The sequence below is a fragment of the Protopterus annectens genome, chromosome 15.part0, assembly GCF_019279795.1.
Source record: "Protopterus annectens isolate FY-2018-M chromosome 15.part0, PAN1.0, whole genome shotgun sequence".
Taxonomy (NCBI): domain Eukaryota; kingdom Metazoa; phylum Chordata; order Ceratodontiformes; family Protopteridae; genus Protopterus; species Protopterus annectens.
The window spans coordinates 7,116,833-7,139,864 of NC_056749.1; the positions used below are offsets into that span (position 1 = coordinate 7,116,833).

General features: G+C 42.5%; 1 protein-coding gene across 1 annotated transcript in view; it reads right to left on the bottom strand.

The window, feature by feature from the left end:
* The window catches only part of CC2D1A (coiled-coil and C2 domain containing 1A), a 3,016,164-nt gene that overhangs the window by 1,671,716 nt on the left and 1,321,416 nt on the right, over window positions 1-23,032 (bottom strand). Inside the window, exon 16 of the mRNA XM_044057686.1 lies at window positions 9,745-9,867. Coding sequence (XP_043913621.1) covers window positions 9,745-9,867 — 123 coding nt within the window. The remainder of the gene's footprint in view (window positions 1-9,744; window positions 9,868-23,032) is intronic.

The following is a 23,032-nucleotide window of genomic DNA, read 5'->3' on the forward strand; positions in this document are numbered from 1 at the left end:
TCCTGATTTAAGGGTGCACCCATTAATTTTGCTTTAGCATGATCTGGCAAGGATTGCTCCTTAAGCCAAGCATGCCTTCTAAGTACAGACCAAGTTACAGCAGCCCTGCAAGATGCCTCTAGTGAATCAAAACCACACTGCAAAGTATGTTTAACAACTTGTTCAGCTGAATGCAGTAAATCCTGTAAATCCTTATTTTCAGCACAATCAGGAATCAACATCATTTTCTGTTTAAGCAATCCAATAATATGCTGCTGATATAAAACTGGCAGTTTAAGGCCCTAATGGCCAAAGTTCTATACCTTCTTTTCCCCATCTATCCAGGGCCCTGGAGTCTCTATCAGAGGGGGTAGGATTTTTGGCAGTAGCAGCTTTAATGCCCTTGGGTCCCTGTGAAATGGTCTCTGGATCTGCAGTAGGATTTTTGGAAAGGAACTTGTGAGAGTCAGGGACCCTGTAATATCTATCAGGTTTTCTGGGAGCCAGGGGTAAAGAGTCAGGGGCCAAGCTAGATTCGAAAAAGGCATCATCAACAAAGTCTAGTACAGGAGGTATGGCTAAAGGCCTGTGCTGGGACAAGAGTAAGAAATCCCTAAGCCTCTTTTTAGAATCAGAGAAATCCTAACTTTCCCAACAAAAATGCTCCCTGAGGGTACGCAAGGTTTCACCAAACGAGAAATCTTCTGGGAGGGATGCAGAGGGAATAGAGTCTTCAGCATCAGAGTCCTCATAGGCAGATAAGGGTAAATCCTGGTTATCAGAAGAAAAAGAAAATTCAGAATCCTGGTTCAGAGGTACCATAAGCAAACTCAGTCCTAGGTCTCTTAGAGGGGGAAGGTTGGCTTCCCCTGATTAAAGTAACAAGTTCTTCACAAATTCTTATCATTTGTTTTTTAGGCATAGAGGCCTGGCCATGCGGTCTGGGCATCAGTTTTCTAGGCATGGTTCGAGTTTTAGGCCTTGAAGAAGAAGACGGCGTTGGTTTACTACTCAAGTCAGTACACCTGAATACACCATCAGAAGCCAGTCCATCCAAGGTAGAGACATCCGCAGGTTCCACAGTTGAAGCATCTCGCGACATACTGGACTCCGAATGGGTCTCAGTAGAGGCCTGCAAATCTGAAGTAGTGGGTATCGGGGCTGTGAAAGCGCCTCACTGAGTACCAGCAAACTGGCGACTGGCTTAGGAGAAGTGTCGTCAGCAGCTTTGGACCTCGGCAGCTTGTCTCTGTTTTTATCTTTGCATTTTTTTCAGAATGTCGGTAGTCGGATGGCTTACCGAAGACATATCGGGATAATTGAACTGAGCACCAAAATATTTAGAAGCGAAAATATACAGACGATTGATAGTTTGTGGTTTAAATAAGGCACAAAACCAACAGCGAGGTACATCGTGGTCAGGGCCTAAGCAAAGAATACAGTACGAATGAAAATCTTTATGAGGTATTTGCTTTCCACAAGAAATGCAATTATTTACTTTTACTGACATTGGTTTTAGAGCAAGAAAAAGTTTCTCCAACGGGGTACTCAGCTTTTAGTTGAAGACTTCGGTTCTGAAATTCGAAAACGAAAATTTCAGGAGTCGGCCGACCGGCACTTGCGAACTGCTTCTGCTTCGGGCACCACACGGCAAGAAAGATTGATGTAATGGCATTGGCTGCATGTTTTATACCCCTGACGACCTGATGTCATGGAAGAAGAGATAGCAGCCGACACAGGACCCAAGACTTTGTTAATCAGGCCATCTGAGGGCTACTGCAAGCAAATAACCCAAATGAGATGACTGCAACAGTGAAACACGAACATCTAAAAATACCTAACAGTTAAGAATTGAAAGCAATAGAGCAAAACTATAAATGAGAGTGAACTGAGAATGACAAGTGAAACTAAAAAGTTCAGAATTCAAAGTGTGTCAAGTGGTCATGATCTCAGAAGGAGAAATTGGAACAGGCAAATATGAAAAGAGAAAATCTAATCTAAAAAAATAAATCAGATGTTAACAAGAAGAAATAGAAATTAGAAGTTATGTACTCACCATAACGTTCCATCTGAATAGGTGACTTCATTCGGATGCAACCTGTGGGTATCGGATCCGATCTCGGATCCGAGCCGGCAATTCAAAAGCTTAGGCTCCGAGCTCCTAGCTCCTCCCTCTTACCCATAACCCCTTGCCAAGCCCTGACTGACCTCAGATTGAGTTTGCCTCAAATACTGACCACAGTATACTAAAACAGCAAAATACTCGCTCTATAAAGGTCAGGGGATGGAGGATGGTTACATCGAATGAAGTCACCTACTCAGATGGAACGTTATGGTGAGTACATAACTTCTAAATCTGAAGTAGGCAGACTTCATTCATCTGCAACCTGTGGGACAGAGTCCCTAGCTACCTGAATCTTGGGCGTCATGGAAGGATGTTCCGAGCACCGCTGAGCCAAAGGATGCTCTTCCTCTAGAAACAACATCCACCTTGTAATGAGAAATAAAAGTATGAGGCGAGGCCCAAGTAGCTGCAGCAGATATCATCCAACGAAACACGGGACTTAAAGGCGGCTGACGAAACTGCCCTAGTAGAATGAGCCGTAACCCTCTGAGGAGCAGGTCTGCCTGAAGTGTCATATGCCTGCAATATGCAATTAGCAATCCATTTAGATAGAGTGACTTTAGACACTGCTTTACCCAGAGCAAATTTAGCAAAGGAGACGAACAGCTGATCTGATTTCCTGTGGCCAGCTGTCCTGTTAATATAAAACGTAATTGTCTATGAACATCCAATGAATGCAATTTGTATTCCCTTTGTTTGAATACTTGGGAAAAAGACAGGCAAATTGATTGACTGGTTAATATTGGATTCAGAAGAGACCTTCGGAAGAAAAGATGGATTGGTCCTGAGGCACACCCTATCAGGGAAAAAGAAAGATAAGGCGGTTTGACACAAAGAGCCTGAAGCTCAGACACCCTTCTGGCTGAAGTGATAGCTACCAGAAAGACAGTCTTCCAGGAAAGGAATTTTAAATCAGCAGAAGCTGCAGGCTCAAGGGAGGAGCAGTAAGGGCCTGCAGGACTAAAGACAAGTCCCAAGGTACAACCTCCTTGACTGGAGGCCTTAACAAAAAACTCCCTTGAGAAAGGATTTGCATATTTTCGCTGTCATAAGGGAGCTGTGTCCTGTCCAATGTGATAATGCGAGATAGCCGCCAATTGTACCTTAATCGTGGAAGAACTGGCCCCTTGATGAAAGAGGTCTGTCAGAAAATCTAGCACCGCAGAGATAGGTGCTGAAAAGGATCCACAGTTCTCTGTCCTGCCCATATAGAGAACCTCTTCCATTTACTCCGATAAACCTGTCTGGTGGAAGGTTTATGAGCAGCCACCAAAATGGCTTTGACCGGTGAAGAGATACCGAGTCCTAATTAAGGTTGGAAGTGGAGCAGCCAAGCTGTCAACTTCAGGGTTCGCAGATTGGGAACTGGCATTCCCAGAGGGTGAGAGATGAGATCCGAATTGGATCCAGAATCCATGGTGGATTGATTTTGTGAGACCATACGAAGGGGAACCAAGGTTGTCGAGGCCAGAATGGGGCAATGAGAATCATTCTGCTCCCCAAACTGTTGGCTTTCTGCAGAAACCTCTGCATCAGAGGAAGTGGAGGGTAGGCATAAAGGAGACCGGGAGGCCAAGCATGCACCAGAGCATCCCTGGAAAACTCCCCTGGTGGGGGAAGCAGAGCGAAGAAATTGTCGCATTTGGCGTTTGAGGGAGAAGCAAAAAGATCGCAACAGGGTTGCCCCCAAACGGCAAAAATCTTCTTCGCTACTTGAAGATTGAGGGACCACTCGTGTGGAGAAAGGATGGTGCGACTGAGCTTGTCCGCAAGGATGTTGGACTTTCCCGGAATGTGCGTTGCTATCAGAAAGCGTTTGGTGGAAATTGCCCATTCCCAGACTCTCATGGCCTCTCGACAAAGGGGGTAAGACCTGGTTCCTCCCTGCTTGTTGATATACCAGACTAGGACATATTGTCTGTCTGAATCGCAATAGTCCCCGTAGGAAGAACGTGGTGAAGTGCTTGCAACACTAGGAGCACCGCCCTCATTTCCAGGACATTTATATGCAATGACGTCTCTGTGGGATTCCACGTGCCTTGGACAATCTTTCCCGCAGAATGCCCCCCCCACCCGAGGCAAGAAGCGTCCGTGGTCACTGTGGCTCGGGAAATGCAGCGCAAAAGGGTCTTCCTGCTAGGGGCTCCGGAGAAAGAAGCCACCACAGAAGGGAGTCCCTGCACGCTCTGCTGACCGCAATCGGAGCGTTTAGAGACGAACAAAGAGGAGACCACTGAACTTGAAGGGTCCATTGAAGAACCCGCATGCGTAAGCGGGCATGAATTAGAAGGCGGATAGCTGCCGCCATAGAACCTAGGGCCCTCAGGACCGAAGCTGCAGTTGGTGAAGGTTGAAGGATTGCTGTCACATGACACCTCAGGCTGACGATACGGTCTGGGGTGAGGAAGGCTCGCATTGATCTGGTGTCTAGTCTTCCTCCTATGAAATCTATAATTTGAGTTGGATTCAGAAAAGATTTCTCCCAGTTGATCGTGATGCCCAGCCTTGGTGCTAGTTGAAGGAAGTAATCCCTGGCTGAGCACAGAAGATGCCTTGATGATGCAGTCAGGAGCCAGTCGTCCAGGTACGGAAAGACCTGTAATCCCTGGAGCCTCAGGTGGGCCGCTACCACCGCTAACACCTTGGTAAACACCCTGGGGGCTGAGGTGAGACCAAAGGGGAGGACCCTGAACTGATAATGACTGGCTCCCAGCCGAAAGCGAAGAAACCTCCTGGATCGCCTGTCCATCCGAATGTGGTAGTACGCATCCTTGAGGTCTATGGATCACATCCAGTCGTTCTCCCTCAAAAGTGGGAGTATAGGTTGCAGGGTGACCATCCGGAACTTTTGCTTGGTTACTGACAGGTTCAACAGGGAAAGGTCTAAAATTGGTCTTAAGTCCCCTGTCTTCTTTGGCACCAAAAAGAACCTGGAGTAAAACCCTAATCCGGCTTGATCTGGGGGGACGCGCTGGATGGCTCTTTTTTCTAGCAGCTGCTCGATTTCGAGAGCTGCCTCCTCCCTTTGGTCGGGTGGAACATCTGGGAGGCTGCGAGATTTGGGGATCTTGATTAGGGGTATTGAATATCCTCTGGATATGAGTCGAAGCACCCAACTGTCTGTTGTTATGGACTCCCAAGAAGTCAGGTGCATCGAAACCGCCCCGACTGCCTCCAGAGACGGACAGCCGGGCAACCCTTCAGGGCTGCTGCGTGGGTCTCTCAGAGAAGGGTTCTCTGGACCCAAAATTGCCAGGAGCCCCCCTGCCTCTGGCACGACGACCTCCCTGTCCTCCTCTGCCACGGAAGGACTGGTTATCCGGAGCAGGTTGGGACTGCTGCGACTTCCGGAACCACATCTTCTTCTGTCCCTTTTGGTTCTTAGAGAAGGACCTCTGGGGAGCTGAGAAGCGGACTCCGACGGCAGACAGCGTCTTCCCGTCCTTTTCGCTCTGGACTAATGTCTCGCGAACAGTCTTGCCAAACAAGGCAGAACCATCGAAAGGGGCATTCGCGAAGGTCACCTTAAAGGGCTCAGCAAAATCACAATGGCGGAGCCAGGCCTGTCGCCTCATGACAAGGCCTGCTCCGCTGGCTCTAGCGGCTCCCTCAGTAGCATGAGACAGCAGCCGCATAGATGTATTGGATACAGATCTGAGAGTGGCCATTCGGGTGGAGTAAACCTGTTTATCCTCACTCGAGATGGACTCCGGGGGAGATGCAGCGTACTCTTTAATCAGATCTCGCTGCATCCTAATGACATGTGCCATGTAGTTCAGCGCTCTCAAGGAGAAGGTCGCTGAACTAAACACTCGCTTCCCAATTCGATCCATCGAACGGGACTCCTTGCCCGGAGGATGGACGGAGGGACTCTCCTGGGCCAATTCCCTCTTTGTGGCTGCAGCCATCATCATGGCATCTACTGGGGGACCCTTACTCCAGTGGGTGCGGTCTGATGGAGGAGAAAGAATGCGGTCCGGGCGCTTTGGGATAGGCTCAATGGTGTCCGGATCCTTCCACGCCTGATAGATATAAGATCTACCAGGGGTCAGCAGGAGGGGACACCCAAGAGGTAGAAGGGCCCTCGAATGCCTCCAAGAACACAGACTCGTCCAAGAAGCCTTGGGGCAGACCACCCCTGATCCTTAACATCTCCATGATGTCTCCAAATGAGACGCCCTCAGGGGGTGACCTAGGGAGCCTTCCCTTCATCCAAGTCCGTGTCTTCAGTGACGGACTCAGGGAGTCCATGTGCCTCCTCTTGCACTTGCGCCCGAGGTACTTCATCGGGGCTGTCCGAGGAGTACTCTTCAGCAGATGGATGTTCCAAGGGAACCACTTGGGACATCGAGGCGGGCTGTCCCTGGGACCGGCTGGTGGGGGCCTGGCCCAACTGCAATGGAGGCGGGATGGAGCCGTGGCAGGGACCGGGGTCCGGATGTCCTCGACAGTGCCCTTTCCATAACGTTGAAAGCCGAGGGGAGCCAGCTTCTAAGCCCCGAGCCGACCCCACTCGGATCCGACGCGGATCGGAGTCGGAGAAACCGCCGGATCCGAGACCAGTGTGCTCCGACCTGGACGGAGCCGAAGACACACCAGCTCCCTCGGATCCGAGGCTCGCCTCGGCTCGAGGTCGGGTCCGGCACCAAGCACTCAAGGGATGGGACGGATCAGAGGTGCGCCGACCAATCGGATCCGACCCACCCCGGATCCAAATCTGCACGGCGCCGAAGCTCCGAACCCGTGGTATGGGTCGGAGAAGGAGCTAAGGGGTGAAAAGGGGTCAAAGCCCCTCCCGGTTGGGGCTAGGAGCACTCCATTTGCATTTGGGCCTGGATGAATTTCCTCATCATCCGTCCATATCAGCTTCGCTCATAGAAAAGGTCGATCTAGAGGAGGCCACCGGCGACCTGGAGAGCCGCCTCGGTGACCTCCTGGAAGGGCTAGCCTCCTCCTCCTCGGGTCCAGGAGAGAACCGAGGGAGTGGAGCCGAGGAGGAGGAAAGCTAGAAGGCACAGGGAAGCCCGCTTAGATGGAGGAGCCGAGCTGGAAGCTTCGGCTCTCCTCTTGTGGTGCTTCTCCCTGTGCCTCTCCTTCTGTCTCTCCCTAGAAGAATCCTTCCCCTCCGGCAACTTTAAGGGAGGTTGAGTCCCAGCCGGAGGGGGAGAACTCACAGCAACAAGTTGCTGACTGGAGGGGGCAGAGGCCGAAGCAGTATCTGGGGGTAAAAGACCCGCCAGCACCAACTTCGACCTCCGTTCCCTTAAAGCCCGGGGGTTGAACCCTGCACAAATGGTACAACCAGAAGACAGGTGTTCAACCCCCAAGCATTTAACTGCTGGGGACAGCTTATGGCCACACTCGGTACATTTCGAAAAGACAGCCTTAGGGGCTTCAGACATTACACCTAAGGCCTAAACACACACACACACAAACAAACTACGAAAAACCCGAGAAAAATTAACTAAAGAGGGAGGAAAGCCTTGACCACACACAACTCTAACTATTTTTATAACAAAAAAAGAGAATTTGAAAAATTTTCCTGTCAGAAAACTACACATCTCAAAACCACGCCAGGAGCTCTAGAATTCCGTTGCTTCTTGAAAAGCGGCAAACGAAATCTGAGGTCAGTCAGGGCTTGGCAAGGGGTTATGGGTAAGAGGGAGGAGCTAGGAGCTCGGAGCCTAAGCTTTTGAATTGCCGGCTCGGATCCGAGATCGGATCCGATACCCACAGGTTGCAGACGAATGAAGTCTGCCTACTTCAGATCAGAAGTTAACAGAGTTTTAGACTGAAGCTAGATTATACAGTTCACATGTTTTCACAGCCATACAGGAAAGAAGTAAAAGAAATACCAAATAAGGGGTTTACGATAAAGGTTAAAGAGACAAGAAAAATGTCAGGGAATGCAAATGTATGGGGAGCACAGACAGTATGGAGAAATTTTTGTATGAGACAACTGAAAGCTGACAACACATATTGCAACCATCAGATGCAGGTCATGGATGGCTGTACCAGACAGACAGAGAGAAGCACTAGTGCTTTAACAAAGCATTAATACCAGGCCACCGATGGATAAAATGTATTAAGTTGTAACAAAATGTTGGATTGAAAAAAAATGTTGGATATGAAAAAATCCTCTGGGGGTGACACAACGTGTCCTCAGTGACTTTGTGATAAGTAGGAGTAGCAGCCAGCCGAGAAGTGTATGCGAGATCTCCTTTCACTGAATCAAAGGACTTCTACTCCTCTGAAGGACGGGGTTTCCTTTCCTGTGTCTGAGATTAGAGACCTGGCATGGATGGCTGCTCTGGTTTGGGCTGCAGGATTTTAGTAAAGGCCATGAAGTATTGAGTCAGCCTGAACCAGTTGTGGATGGTAGTCTTTTTGAGAGGTGGATGCAAGGACTCATTTATTGCGAAGCAGGCAGTGGAAAAGAAGCAGAGCTCTGTGATTTTTATGACTTAGACATCTTGCATCTCTGGTTAGAGGAAGTAGTCACCTTGGGGCCAAACAGTTGGGCATCTTGGACTTCTACTTTATGACTTTAGATATTCTTGTGCACAACGACCAATGTAACACTGCTAGAAGACATCACATCTTGCTATGCTAATGCACCTGAACCAATGCTTGGTCTAGCCTCACTTGGGCTACACGAGTCTGACTCATGATTTGTGGTAACCTCACACACTCATAGTGACACATCTGGACTGATGGCCAGCACAGATGCTCCTGTATGGCAGGATGTGCTGAGTTCTGAAAGCTTAGCCCCCTCCAGGGGAACAATGGCAGAGATATGAGGTATTTCAGACACTGAAGCTGTGGGGGAATGTGTGTGGACTGCAAAAGCACCTTTCAAGATGAACCTATGAACCTAAGATGGTCAGCAATGCCTAGATATTATGTGAACATAAGTGGTGGGTAAGTTAAGACAAACACAGTCCTTTCTACCGTCACATTACAAAATGAAATGGAAACTGGTGATGCTAACAGTACATCATGTCTCCTAGAAAGCTTTTCCAGAACATAAATCCTCAGGTCTGATAATATGACTACAAACTATGTTACTGACCTTCTGGTACAAAGTACATTTAAGCAGCCTTGTACTCGTACTGTGTTCATCGTGGACTATCCATAACTGCGACAGAAATCCAATACCAATTCACTACATGGGCTCCAATAATGCACTCCGTTCATGCAATGCAACACTACCTGTCATTTTACCAGCTTTGTGGGGATGCATATTCTTAAAGATAGCTTAGGAGTCCCATAAAACACTTTCACTAGTTAACATCCAACTCATACGTACCTGGATTTTCTTATGTAAACTAATTTTAACTCTTAATATCATGCTGTAAGACCTCCAAATGTAACACAGTCCATTAACATGAGGATTATGTCAGCTCTTAAATAAACACAATGTTTGTGACAGTTCCAATAGTTTTTTTTACAGAACAACCATAGTAGATAAGGTTTGAACACCTCAGTGAATAGATCCTCAGTGCTGAGTGCCACAGTTCTGTTTCTGTTGAAACTGCGTACTCAGTAGGTCTGCCGAGTTGTAACTAATGCACCTAAACTAGTCACAATTCACTGAGTGAGTGTGTGGATGTGCATGTTTTTACACATTAGATCGATACCTCATGCTGTTGCTTCAGTACTCCCATGAGCTCATTGTACTGCTCTGCTGTCTTCGGAGAGATGCGTGCTCCACGAGAGTTCTGCAACTGGAAATCTTCCTCATACACAGGGGCTGGCGGCACCTGAAGAACAAGACAAAATGGTGCAAGTGAGAACCACCCCTTTCTAAATATGAACACATGACTGCTAGCTACATAACAGTAATAACCTTCTTCCCAAAATCATACACCAGCTTGGTGCAACTGTTACAGAACTTAAAGGAGATCTCTTCCTTTTCTGTTACAGAACTTAAAGGAGATCTCTTCCTTTTCTGTTACAGAACTTAAAGGAGATCTCTTCCTTTTCTGTTACAGAACTTAAAGGAGATCTCTTCCTTTTCTGTTACAGAACTTAAAGGAGATCTATTCCTTTTCTTTCCTTCTAAACTACTAGGATGTGGTTGAAAAACAGTCCAAGCACCATTAATCAGAAAGCGGCACCTGTAAATCCATGTACAGACATAAGGAGTGCCCTTGTGTCCTCTTAAAACTGCAGCAACAGCCTCCCCAAGTTATAAAGGTGATCAGTAATGCCAAAGTTAATTAAACAAACCCATGTACAGACATAAGCAGTACCCCTTAAAACCTGCAGCAACAGCAATCACCAGTTATAAAGGTGATCAGTAATCCCCAAGTTAAATAAATAAACCCATATACAGACATAAGCAATGCCCCCTTAAAAACTGCAGCAACAGCCATCTCTAGTTATAAAGGTGATCAGTAATCCCAAAGTTAAATAAATAAATAAACCCATGTACAGACATAAACAGTGCCCCCTTAAAAACTGCAGTAACAGCAATCTCCAGTTATAAAGGTGAAAACGCTGAGAGAAGAAAAGGAGCCACGTTTGTGATTTTAAGTATTTTCTTCTGATTTTTTTGTTAAGTTTTACTGCTTTGCCGCCTACTTTTTGGCATTTTCCGGCTTGCTAAAGTTTATATCTGTAACACTAACAGTACTTGGAACACATCTACAGCCTGTTTACGGCATTTCCTGTGTTGCACTTAATTTAAAATCGTTTTTTTCAATAAAAACTGCATTTTCCCTGATTTTGGCCTAGCACTCAAGTGTGGGGTCATTTATTGCACTGTTGTGATTATTTTGCTGCTTGTGTATCTCTGCTACCTTTAAACTACAACAAAAAGAAAAAAAAAATCTTGCTTTTTTCCCACTTTCTGAAAGTTAAGAAAGTTCAGTTACAGATTTGCTGTTCTGAACTGTTTGGAAGTTTCTAGAAGGCCAATGCTTGCTTGGGCTAAAGGGAAGTCTTTGTGTTCACCAGTGGGAGTGGTTAACACTGAACAGCCTGCCTGCCCCTGGAGGCGTGGTTACTACCTAGAAGCTATAGTTTTATTGGCCATTTTGGGTCAATTCTAAACTCCTTGATCTCTCTCTCTTAAAACCCTACAACTCTCTTTTTGCGCGGTTTTGCACACTGAGCAGCGGCGGGCAGCGCCCGCCTAAATAGGTTTAAACTATTCCAGGCTCCACAAAGTCTGCTCTTCACTTTTTCTAAAGCCCTGCACTTGCTCAGCTCTTATAAGGAAACACTAACTAACTAAAGCACTACACCCTCCTTGACTTCTCATAAGTATTAGACTCCCGATTGGTTCTTCCTGATCAAGTGAAAAATCAGTTCCCTTCCCTAATCTGATCAGTAAAAAAAACAGTTTCCTATACTAATCTGGTATGTCCAAGGGTCAGTTTCAAGGTTACTCTCCAGTCCAGCTGGTGAATCTGGGAATTTTGAGGCAATGGTACAATTGCCTTATGTACACAGACAACCCTCTCCTCCTTCCAACAAACTCTAATACATGTGAGAGATGCAGTTACACAGCCAAACTGGAGGCGGAGCTCTCTCAACCCAAGACTGGCACACTCAGTCAGGAGGAAAAGGTAACCACCCACACCACAAATCTAGTCTCACACAGACCTATTGCATCTGCATACCCAACACATAAACACACAAAAACATACTCGGAGGCTCTAAAAAATCTGCCTAAACAGCAAAGACCTCCTAAGCAGATATCCACCCCTCAACAATACCCACAAATCACATATCTCACAAAATCAGTGTGCCTCACAGTCACAGCCCACAAGGCCAAACAACACACCAAATACACTTGTTATAGGGGACTCTATTGTCCAGCACACTGACGTCCCACTCACCAGAATGAACAAGGAGAAGGTCACTGTAAGCTGCCTGTAGGGTGCCAGGATCCGCCACATAAAGCAAGCACTCAGGTCACTCCAAAGCAAGTACAAGCATGATTCAGTCATTGTCCATGCTGGTGTGAATGACCTGAGACGTACCTCCGTGGACTACATGAAGAGAGACATAGAGAAGCTCTCTGACCATGTAGCCCAGGCTGGTATGTCCCTGACCTTGAGTAGCATCTTGCCTTCACCAAGAATGATGCCACAGTATAAAGACAAAGTGATCAGTTTCAACAATTGGCTAAAGTATTGGTGTCATTCAAAGGGGATCCAGTGTCTGTCAGCCTGGGATGACATGCTCGACAAGCCATGTTGCTTCGCTAGGGACGGCTTGCACCAGTCACCCTTAGGCTTTCGTATACTGGCAAAGGCTCTTGCCACCCCCATAGTGCCTTAGGCAAGGCTCAAAGGACAAACCCACTTCCATAGACAACCCAAAGATAAAAAAACAAAAGGTAATGCTACTCAATGCCAGAAGTCTAAACCTCAAGATGCACGCACTCGAGACTCTCCTCAGTATGGAGAACATTGATGTCTGTGCAGTAACAGAAACCTGGTTCAAGGCTCCTGAGAGAAACCCAGCACTACCAGGTTATAACTCATACCATGCGTTTCGGCCCCAAAACTCGGACCGAAGCACAAAAGGAGGGGGGGGGGTATCTATATTCATCAAAGATACCTACACCTCCAGGTTAGTGGCACTGCACGAAGCATCAGAAACTATCCATGTGCAACTAACAGCAGGCAAATCTGCCTTTCAGTTTGTAGCCTGCTACAGAACACCCTCCCTATTACAGGAACCCCACTTGGCATTCCTGAGAACACTGGAGAATATGAAGGTCTCTCCAAACACTATGTTATTGGGTGACTTCAACTACCCAAACATTGACTGGGAAAACTACTCAAGCCCCAACACCCTCACCCAACAGTTCCTTGAAAACTCTAATGCAATGGAACAACTGGTCACCACTCCCACAAGAGGGAACAACATATTGGACCTGGTCATCACCAACATGGGGACTCTATGTTCCACACCAGAGGTAAACCCCTCATTGGTAAGATCAGACCATAAACAAATTTCCCTGGACATCCATATCCCGTCCCCACCCCCAGCCAAGGAAATCACTGTAAAGAATTTTTCCAAAGCCAACTTTGCACTTCTCAAGACTGAGGTGGAATCCTTCAAAGCCCCTGGGCCAGAGGATAATACAGCCCAATCCGCAGAATCCTTTACAAATGCATTCTATGAGCGCCTACAGGAATGCATGGATCATGCTATCCCAAATAAAACAGACTCACTCCTCCAAAAACAGGAGACCGGTCTGGTGGACCCCGGCCATAAATAAGCTATACAACAGAAGGAGGAAGCTACTACATGACAGAGCAAAATCCCAAAAAGGGAAGGCATCTCTGATCAGTATTAGCAAGAAACTTCGATCCCTCATAAAATTATCAAAGGCCAGTTTCGAAAGAAAAATTGCCCTAGACACTAAAGATAATCACATGGCCTTCTTTAGTTATGTCAGAAACATGGGCGGAAACTCCCAGATATGCTCTGAATTGTTGCATAACGGTACAAAATATACCGAACCTACAGACATAGCCAACATCCTGGCAGACAGATTCAGCGCAAACTCCCCCCCCCCCCAAAAGGAGCAAACGCCTATCCCAACTGAATGTAACCTCCCTGACATCACAGATGCACAGGTGAAAGCTGCCCTCTCCAAAGCAAAAAACACAGCATCTATGGGACCGGCCGGTGTCCCAGGCTGTGTCTTACACGAACTCCAAGAAGAACCGAACCCTCATATTAAGTCACTGTTCAAACTTAGAACCACAAAAACAAGCAGCAGTCACGAAGACAGACCTCTCGCCACCAGGAAATAGTCAATCACGTTTATTATACAAAATGTATTGTGGAAAGGCTTCCAAACAAGACCAAAAGCACGTAAACGCCTTAATCCATTAACAATCAAAAAAGCACGTTTTCGTCAACTTCTTGACTTCATCAGACGATCAGTGCATCAAAAGAATTCCCTTATATAACAAACACCATCAATTAATTAATTAGGAACATTTAAATATTTAAAGGTACATCATAAAATGAGATAAAATGCATGTAAAACATGTTTGAAAAAAATGTTATATCATATAAAATACTGCAAATGCATAAGGCTATGAACAACTATCTCATGAATACATATATTCTAAATAAATATATACATTACTTGCGTGAATGAACCATACAAAAAACATAAAAAGTTTTGAAGATGTATATACATTTCTAAAATGTTAATAAACGTCTTCAACAAATATAAAATCAGTTTATCTCAATAAATTATACAATAATGCAATAAATATAAATGTAGATATAAATATTGATACTCATAAAAGGATGTAAAAATACATTGTAAAAACATATTTCCATATTTATGAACCTGTAATGTGCATTGTGGAGCACTCTAGTGGTCATATGAAGTAATTGTCACAGAGTGTGAATCCTCTATAATTTAGCAGCTCTTAATTTAAGTAATGGTAGGATAGAGATGGTATCGTTGAGCCCTGGAAATTTATCCGCATTAAGGGCCACTTGCCACCACAGCTCTCTATATTCAATTCTGGTTTCCCAAGGGCCCCCTCTAATGTCCTGTGAAATGCTCTCTATGACTAAAAATTTATATTTATATTCTTTACATGTTCTGCTGTGCTTGTACAGAGCATTACTTTCCTTCTTAATAGAAATTTCATAAGTGTGCTCATAGATTCTTTTCTTTAAGGCTCTTTCAGATTTCCCTATGTAGAAAGCCCCACATGCTTCACAATAAGCAAGGTACACTATCCCCTTGGTGTCACAATTGAAATAATCCTGGCTATTGATCATTTTATTTCTGCTTGTTATAAAATAGCCATCACCATTTATGACATAGCGGCATTGTCTACAATGCCCACATTTGTAGGTGCCCTTTCTAGTCACTTTACGAGTGGTTTGAATTTTGTTACTCTCCAATATATTACCAAGGTTCCTAGCATTCCTATAAATCACTTTTTTGGGGATACTAGCGATGCCTTCAATATCAGTAAGTGAGAGAAACTTGTCCCATTCTCTAAAGAATATCTTCCTGACCGAACTATTTATATTGTTGTATTCAAGGACCAAAGCCTGGGAAAATTCATGACCCTCATTATTATTCCCAGTTGCAAATTCCTTCTCTGTATTAATATTAGAAATGTTGTTAACATTAGAGCTCTTGTAAATGGGGCAAACCTATCCATCCTACCTTCTTCAACCTCCTTCTTATCCTTGCTACAAATACATTTGTGTAGCCCCTCTCCTCAAACATCCTCTCCAGCAATTCACATTCCTTGTGAAAATCTTGTTCTGAGCTGGTCATGCGGCTACCCCTAACAAACTGCCCTTTGACAATACTTTTTTTACAATGTTTGGGGTGTGCACTTTGGAAATGCAGAAAAGAATTACAATACGTAGGTTTGCGATAAACTTTGGTTTCATACTGTGTTTCTCCTTTATAGAGCTCTACATCTAGATATATCAAACTACAGTCTGAGACATTGTGTGTGAATCTCAAAAAACTTGTAGTGCCCTCAATGTAGCCTAAAACTCCTCTAATTTGTCTCCCAGCAGTCCAAAGTATAACTATATCATCCAAGAACCTCCTATATAACATCCAGCAGTTCTTATATTTTGAAGATGTGATATATTTCTCCTCCCAATATGCTAAAACAAGGTTAGCATAAGTGGGGGCACAAGCCGCCCCCATAGCAACACCTTTGATCTGCTGGAAAAATTCCCCTTTGAAATATATATAGTTATTCTTCAGGACTAAATCAATAAGCCACAAACTAGCCAACTTGTCATTCCTGTTCATTTCCTCGTATCCAAAAACAATGTCTTCTAAAATACTTTTTCCTTCATCGTATGGAATAGAAGAAAATAAATCAACAATGTCTATGGTGAGAAACAAGACATCCTTGTCCCAAACACATTGATTGAGATCCTTCAATAAATCCCAGGAATCCCTAAGAATGCACTGCCTTCCTGTCCATAAGGGCTTTAATTTAAGATCAACATACTTAGCTAATGTTTCCGTCTTAGAACCCTCTGCAGAAACTATAGGACGTAGAGGGGGATCATCCTTGTCTTTGTGAATTTTCGGTATTCCGAAAATAGTGGGTATTTTGGGTTTATCCACTTTCAAAAACTTATAACTACAATGGCTAATGAGCCCCTCTAACATCATATCATAAAGTGCTACTTCAATTCTGTTGTAAGCTATATTGATTTCATTCTTAGAAACTGTACTATATTTCTCTTCATCCCATAGTAGTGTATACATCTTACTATCGTAAAGTATGTAGTCCATAAAGATAATGCCCCCTCCCTTATCTGGCTACATCACTCTCACATTTCTATTGTTCCTAATATCATATAATAATTCTTTCTCTTTTTTAGTCAAATTGTTGTTCTTTGTGTCCCCATTGACATTCTTTCTTATTTCACTCTCAATGACTCTCTCTAAATTCTTCATCTGTGGGTGCAAGGGGGGGTTGTACACACTTTTTTTCTTTACCACTTCCCCTTCATCCCTTTCGATATTAGGTAGGATCACTTTAAAATTCACCTTTCTCAAAAATAATTTAATATCTAACAAGCTTCTAGCTATGTCACCCTTGTTGTCTGGAATGAATTTCAAACCCTTAGAGAATAAGCCAAAATGTTCTTCCTTAATCTTAATACTACTAAAATTATATATGCTAAAATTGTTCCATGTGTAACATTGTTTGTCCGTGATGACCCTATTGCTTTCTGAAGAAACATCCAAAGTCTCAGGGAGGTCCGGTGAGGGGTCAATTAATATCTCCCCCTCCCCCTTCTGCCTCCCCTCCACTGAAAATTCCCATTCTGCAACCCTTGTTTATTAAGCAGTCTTTCAGACCTACGCAAGGGAGGGAAATTTTCATTGTATTCTCTTTCACTTTCCCCAAGTTGTTCATTCTCGCTACCATACTCATCTAAACCAGGCTCCATATTGTTCATTTCACCTTCATTGTTAAAAACATCCCCATAACCTCTGTTAAATCCCCGTGGTTTTGGGTAACTAACATTTAATTTGTAATCATGAATGTCCCTATCTAATTTTTTAATCTTCCTTTGAATCAAATCATTACACTTTTGATCAACATTCTTTCTAATATCAAAATATTTTATTCTCTCCTCATTGATTCTGAAAATTAAATCACCTTTAATGTACTGATCTAAAATCTCTATGTCCTTTTCAATATTCTCTTGCATTTTAACATTTTCCTTAATCATAACTCTGAGAACCTCTAAGCCACATTTATTAAAAATTCCTACTAACTCTTTGTAACAATTAGAACCATATACTACATTATTTGGAAACTTAAAAACACGTAAGCCCTTTGGCACAATTTCCTTTGTAACACATTCCTTGAGATATTCATTCTCTATAGCCAAAGATCTATACTTGTACATAAGGTTACTCATTTGTGCCAGTTTTTGTTTGTATGTCCCATCTAAAATACAATGTCCATAGATTTCTTTGCCATTAAAAACAACATTAGGTTTAGCACGCAACCATTCGAGAGTTTCTACAACAGGAGTGCGTGCACCAGCAACAAAAACAGTACCTGTGCTTTCCACTCCATTCTCACAGCCATTGCCGTCGTTTAACACGCCTTGCCCCAAAGTAGGGTTAGTTTGTAGAAGTCTAGGGGTGTTAGAAGGGTTGAAAGTATTGCAAACAAGGTCGCCAATCCCATCATGTCGATCCATAAGCTCCCCTTGTACATCATTGATTCCACTTTCATTTCCAAAACGACGAGGATTAAAAGGCGCATTAGGCTGTACACTCTTGCTAAGAAAAGCTTGGCTGAGAGGAGTTAGAATATTGATGAGCTCCGTAAGTTGTCCTATCAACTTACGCGTTTGTCCCACATCCTCAGCCCCATGACTCTCCTTGGCAGGCGAAACGTCCATCTCGCCCCCAACAGGAACTGTAAACCACAAAGCAGGAACTGCAAACAGACCAGAACCACAAAAACAAGCAGCAGTCACGAAGACAGACCTCTCGCCACCAGGAAATAGTCAATCACGTTTATTATACAAAATGTAATGTATTGGAAATATGTTTTTACAATGTATTTTTACATCCTTTTATGAGTATCAATATTTATATCTACATTTATATTTATTGCATTATTGTATAATTTATTGAGATAAACTGATTTTATATTTGTTGAAGACGTTTATTAACATTTTAGAAATGTATATACATCTTCAAAACTTTTTATGTTTTTTGTATGGTTCATTCACGCAAGTAATGTACATATTCATTTAGAATATATGTATTCATGAGATAGTTGTTCATAGCCTTATGCATTTGCAGTATTTTATATGATATAACATTTTTTTCAAACATGTTTTACATGCATTTTATCTCATTTTATGATGTACCTTTAAATATTTAAATGTTCCTAATTAATTAATTGATGGTGTTTGTTATATAAGGGAGTTCTTTTGATGCACTGATCGTCTGATGAAGTCAAGAAGTTGACGAAAAACGCTTTTGATTGTTAATGGATTAAGGCGTTTACGTGCTTTTGGTCTTGTTTGGAAGCCTTTCCACAATACATTTTGTATAATAAACGTGATTGACTATTTCCTGGTGGCGAGAGGTCTGTCTTCGTGACTGCTGCTTGTTTTTGTGGTTCTGGTCTGTTTGCAGTTCCTGCTTTGTGGTTTACAGTTCCTGTTGGGAGCGAGATGGACGTTTCGCCTGCCAAGGAGAGTCATGGGGCTGAGGATGTGGGACAAACGCGTAAGTTGATAGGACAACTTACGGAGCTCATCAATATTCTAACTCCTCTCAGCCAAGCTTTTCTTAGCAAGAGTGTACAGCCTAATGCGCCTTTTAATCCTCGTCGTTTTGGAAATGAAAGTGGAATCAACGATGTACAAGGGGAGCTTATGGATCGACATGATGGGATCGGCGACCTTGTTTGCAATACTTTCAACCCTTCTAACACCCCTAGACTTCTACAAACTAACCCTACTTTGGGGCAAGGCGTGTTAAACGACGGCAATGGCTGTGAGAATGGAGTGGAAAGCACAGGTACTGTTTTTGTTGCTGGTGCACGCACTCCTGTTGTAGAAACTCTCGAATGGTTGCGTGCTAAACCTAATGTTGTTTTTAATGGCAAAGAAATCTATGGACATTGTATTTTAGATGGGACATACAAACAAAAACTGGCACAAATGAGTAACCTTATGTACAAGTATAGATCTTTGGCTATAGAGAATGAATATCTCAAGGAATGTGTTACAAAGGAAATTGTGCCAAAGGGCTTACGTGTTTTTAAGTTTCCAAATAATGTAGTATATGGTTCTAATTGTTATAAAGAGTTAGTAGGAATTTTTAATAAATGTGGCTTAGAGGTTCTCAGAGTTATGATTAAGGAAAATGTTAAAATGCAAGAGAATATTGAAAAGGACATAGAGATTTTAGATCAGTACATTAAAGGTGATTTAATTTTCAGAATCAATGAGGAGAGAATAAAATATTTTGATATTAGAAAGAATGTTGATCAAAAGTGTAATGATTTGATTCAAAGGAAGATTAAAAAATTAGATAGGGACATTCATGATTACAAATTAAATGTTAGTTACCCAAAACCACGGGGATTTAACAGAGGTTATGGGGATGTTTTTAACAATGAAGGTGAAATGAACAATATGGAGCCTGGTTTAGATGAGTATGGTAGTGAGAATGAACAACTTGGGGAAAGTGAAAGAGAATACAATGAAAATTTCCCTCATGTGAGTCTGAAAGACTGCTTAATAAACAAGGGTTGCAGAATGGGAATTTTCAGTGGAGGGGAGGCAGAAGGGGGAGGGGTGATATTAATTGACCCCTCACCGGACCTCCCTGAGACTTTGGATGTTTCTTCAGAAAGCAATAGGGTCATCACGGACAAACAATGTTACACATGGAACAATTTTAGCATATATAATTTTAGTAGTATTAAGATTAAGGAAGAACATTTTGGCTTATTCTCTAAGGGTTTGAAATTCATTCCAGACAACAAGGGTGACATAGCTAGAAGCTTGTTAGATATTAAATTATTTTTGAGAAAGGTGAATTTTAAAGTGATCCTACCTAATATCGAAAGGGATGAAGGGGAAGTGGTAAAGAAAAAAAGTGTGTACAACCCCCCCTTGCACCCACAGATCAAGAATTTAGAGAGAGTCATTGAGAGTGAAATAAGAAAGAATGTCAATGGGGACACAAAGAACAACAATTTGACTAAAAAAGAGAAAGAATTATTATATGATATTAGGAACAATAGAAATGTGAGAGTGATGAAGCCAGATAAGGGAGGGGGCATTATCTTTATGGACTACATACTTTACGATAGTAAGATGTATACACTACTATGGGATGAAGAGAAATATAGTACAGTTTCTAAGAATGAAATCAATATAGCTTACAACAGAATTGATGTAGCACTTTATGATATGATGTTAGAGGGGCTCATTAGCCATTGTAGTTATAAGTTTTTGAAAGTGGATAAACCCAAAACACCCACTATTTTCGGAATACCGAAAATTCACAAAGACAAGGATGATCCCCCTCTAAGTCCTATAGTTTCTGCAGAGGGTTCTAAGACGGAAACATTAGCTAAGTATGTTGATCTTAAATTAAAGCCCTTATGGACAGGAAGGCAGTGCATTCTTAGGGATTCCTGGGATTTATTGAAGGATCTCAATCAATGTGTTTGGGACAAGGATGTCTTGTTTCTCACCATAGACATTGCTGATTTATTTTCTTCTATTCCATACGATGAAGGAAAAAGTATTTTAGAAGACATTGTTTTTGGATACGAGGAAATGAACAGGAATGACAAGTTGGCTAGTTTGTGGCTTATTGATTTAGTCCTGAAGAATAACTATATATATTTCAAAGGGGAATTTTTCCAGCAGATCAAAGGTGTTGCTATGGGGGCGGCTTGTGCCCCCACTTATGCTAACCTTGTTTTAGCATATTGGGAGGAGAAATATATCACATCTTCAAAATATAAGAACTGCTGGATGTTATATAGGAGGTTCTTGGATGATATAGTTATACTTTGGACTGCTGGGAGAGACAAATTAGAGGAGTTTTTAGGCTACATTGAGGGCACTACAAGTTTTTTGAGATTCACACACAATGTCTCAGACTGTAGTTTGATATATCTAGATGTAGAGCTCTATAAAGGAGAAACACAGTATGAAACCAAAGTTTATCGCAAACCTACGTATTGTAATTCTTTTCTGCATTTCCAAAGTGCACACCCCAAACATTGCAAAAAAAGTATTGTCAAAGGGCAGTTTGTTAGGGGTAGCCGCATGACCAGCTCAGAACAAGATTTTCACAAGGAATGTGAATTGCTGGAGAGGATGTTTGAGGAGAGGGGCTACACAAATGTATTTGTAGCAAGGATAAGAAGGGAGGTTGAAGAAGGTAGGATGGATAGGTTTGCCCCCATTTACAAGAGCTCTAATGTTAACAACATTTCTAATATTAATACAGAGAAGGAATTTGCAACTGGGAATAATAATGAGGGTCATGAATTTTCCCAGGCTTTGGTCCTTGAATACAACAATATAAATAGTTCGGTCAGGAAGATATTCTTTAGAGAATGGGACAAGTGTCTCTCACTTACTGATATTGAAGGCATCGCTAGTATCCCCAAAAAAGTGATTTATAGGAATGCTAGGAACCTTGGTAATATATTGGAGAGTAACAAAATTCAAACCACTCGTAAAGTGACTAGAAAGGGCACCTACAAATGTGGGCATTGTAGACAATGCCGCTATGTCATAAATGGTGATGGCTATTTTATAACAAGCAGAAATAAAATGATCAATAGCCAGGATTATTTCATTTGTGACACCAAGGGGATAGTGTACCTTGCTTATTGTAAAGCATGTGGGGCTTTCTACATAGGGAAATCTGAAAGAAAAGAATCTATGAGCACACTTATGAAATTTCTATTAAGAAGGAAAGTAATGCTCTGTACAAGCACAGCAGAACATGTAAAGAATATAAATATAAATTTTTAGTCATAGAGAGCATTTCACAGGACATTAGAGGGGGCCCTTGGGAAACCAGAATTGAATATAGAGAGCTGTGGTGGCAAGTGGCCCTTAATGCGGATAAATTTCCAGGGCTCAACGATACCATCTCTATCCTACCATTACTTAAATTAAGAGCTGCTAAATTATAGAGGATTCACACTCTGTGACAATTACTTCATATGACCACTAGAGTGCTCCACAATGCACATTACAGGTTCATAAATATGGAAATATGTTTTTACAATGTATTTTTACATCCTTTTATTAGTATCAATATTTATATCTACATTTATATTTATTGCATTATTGTATAATTTATTGAGATAAACTGATTTTATATTTGCTGAAGACGTTTATTAACATTTTAGAAATGTATATACATCTTCAAAACTTTTTATGTTTTTTGTATGGTTCATTCACGCAAGTAATGTACATATTTATTTAGAATATATGTATTCATGAGATAGTTGTTCATAGCCTTATGCATTTGAAGTATTTTATATGATATAACATTTTTTTCAAACATGTTTTACATGCATTTTATCTCATTTTATGATGTACCTTTAAATATTTAAATGTTCCTAATTAATTAATTGATGGTGTTTGTTATATAAGGGAGTTCTTTTGATGCACTGATCGTCTGATGAAGTCAAGAAGTTGACGAAAACGCGCTTTTTTGATTGTTAATGGATTAAGGCGTTTACGTGCTTTTGGTCTTGTTTGGAAGCCTTTCCACAATACATTTTGTATAATAAACGTGATTGACTATTTCCTGGTGGCGAGAGGTCTGTCTTCGTGACTGCTGCTTGTTTTTGTGGTTCTGGTCTGTTTGCAGTTCCTGCTTTGTGGTTTACTGTTCAAACTTAGCCTTACTAC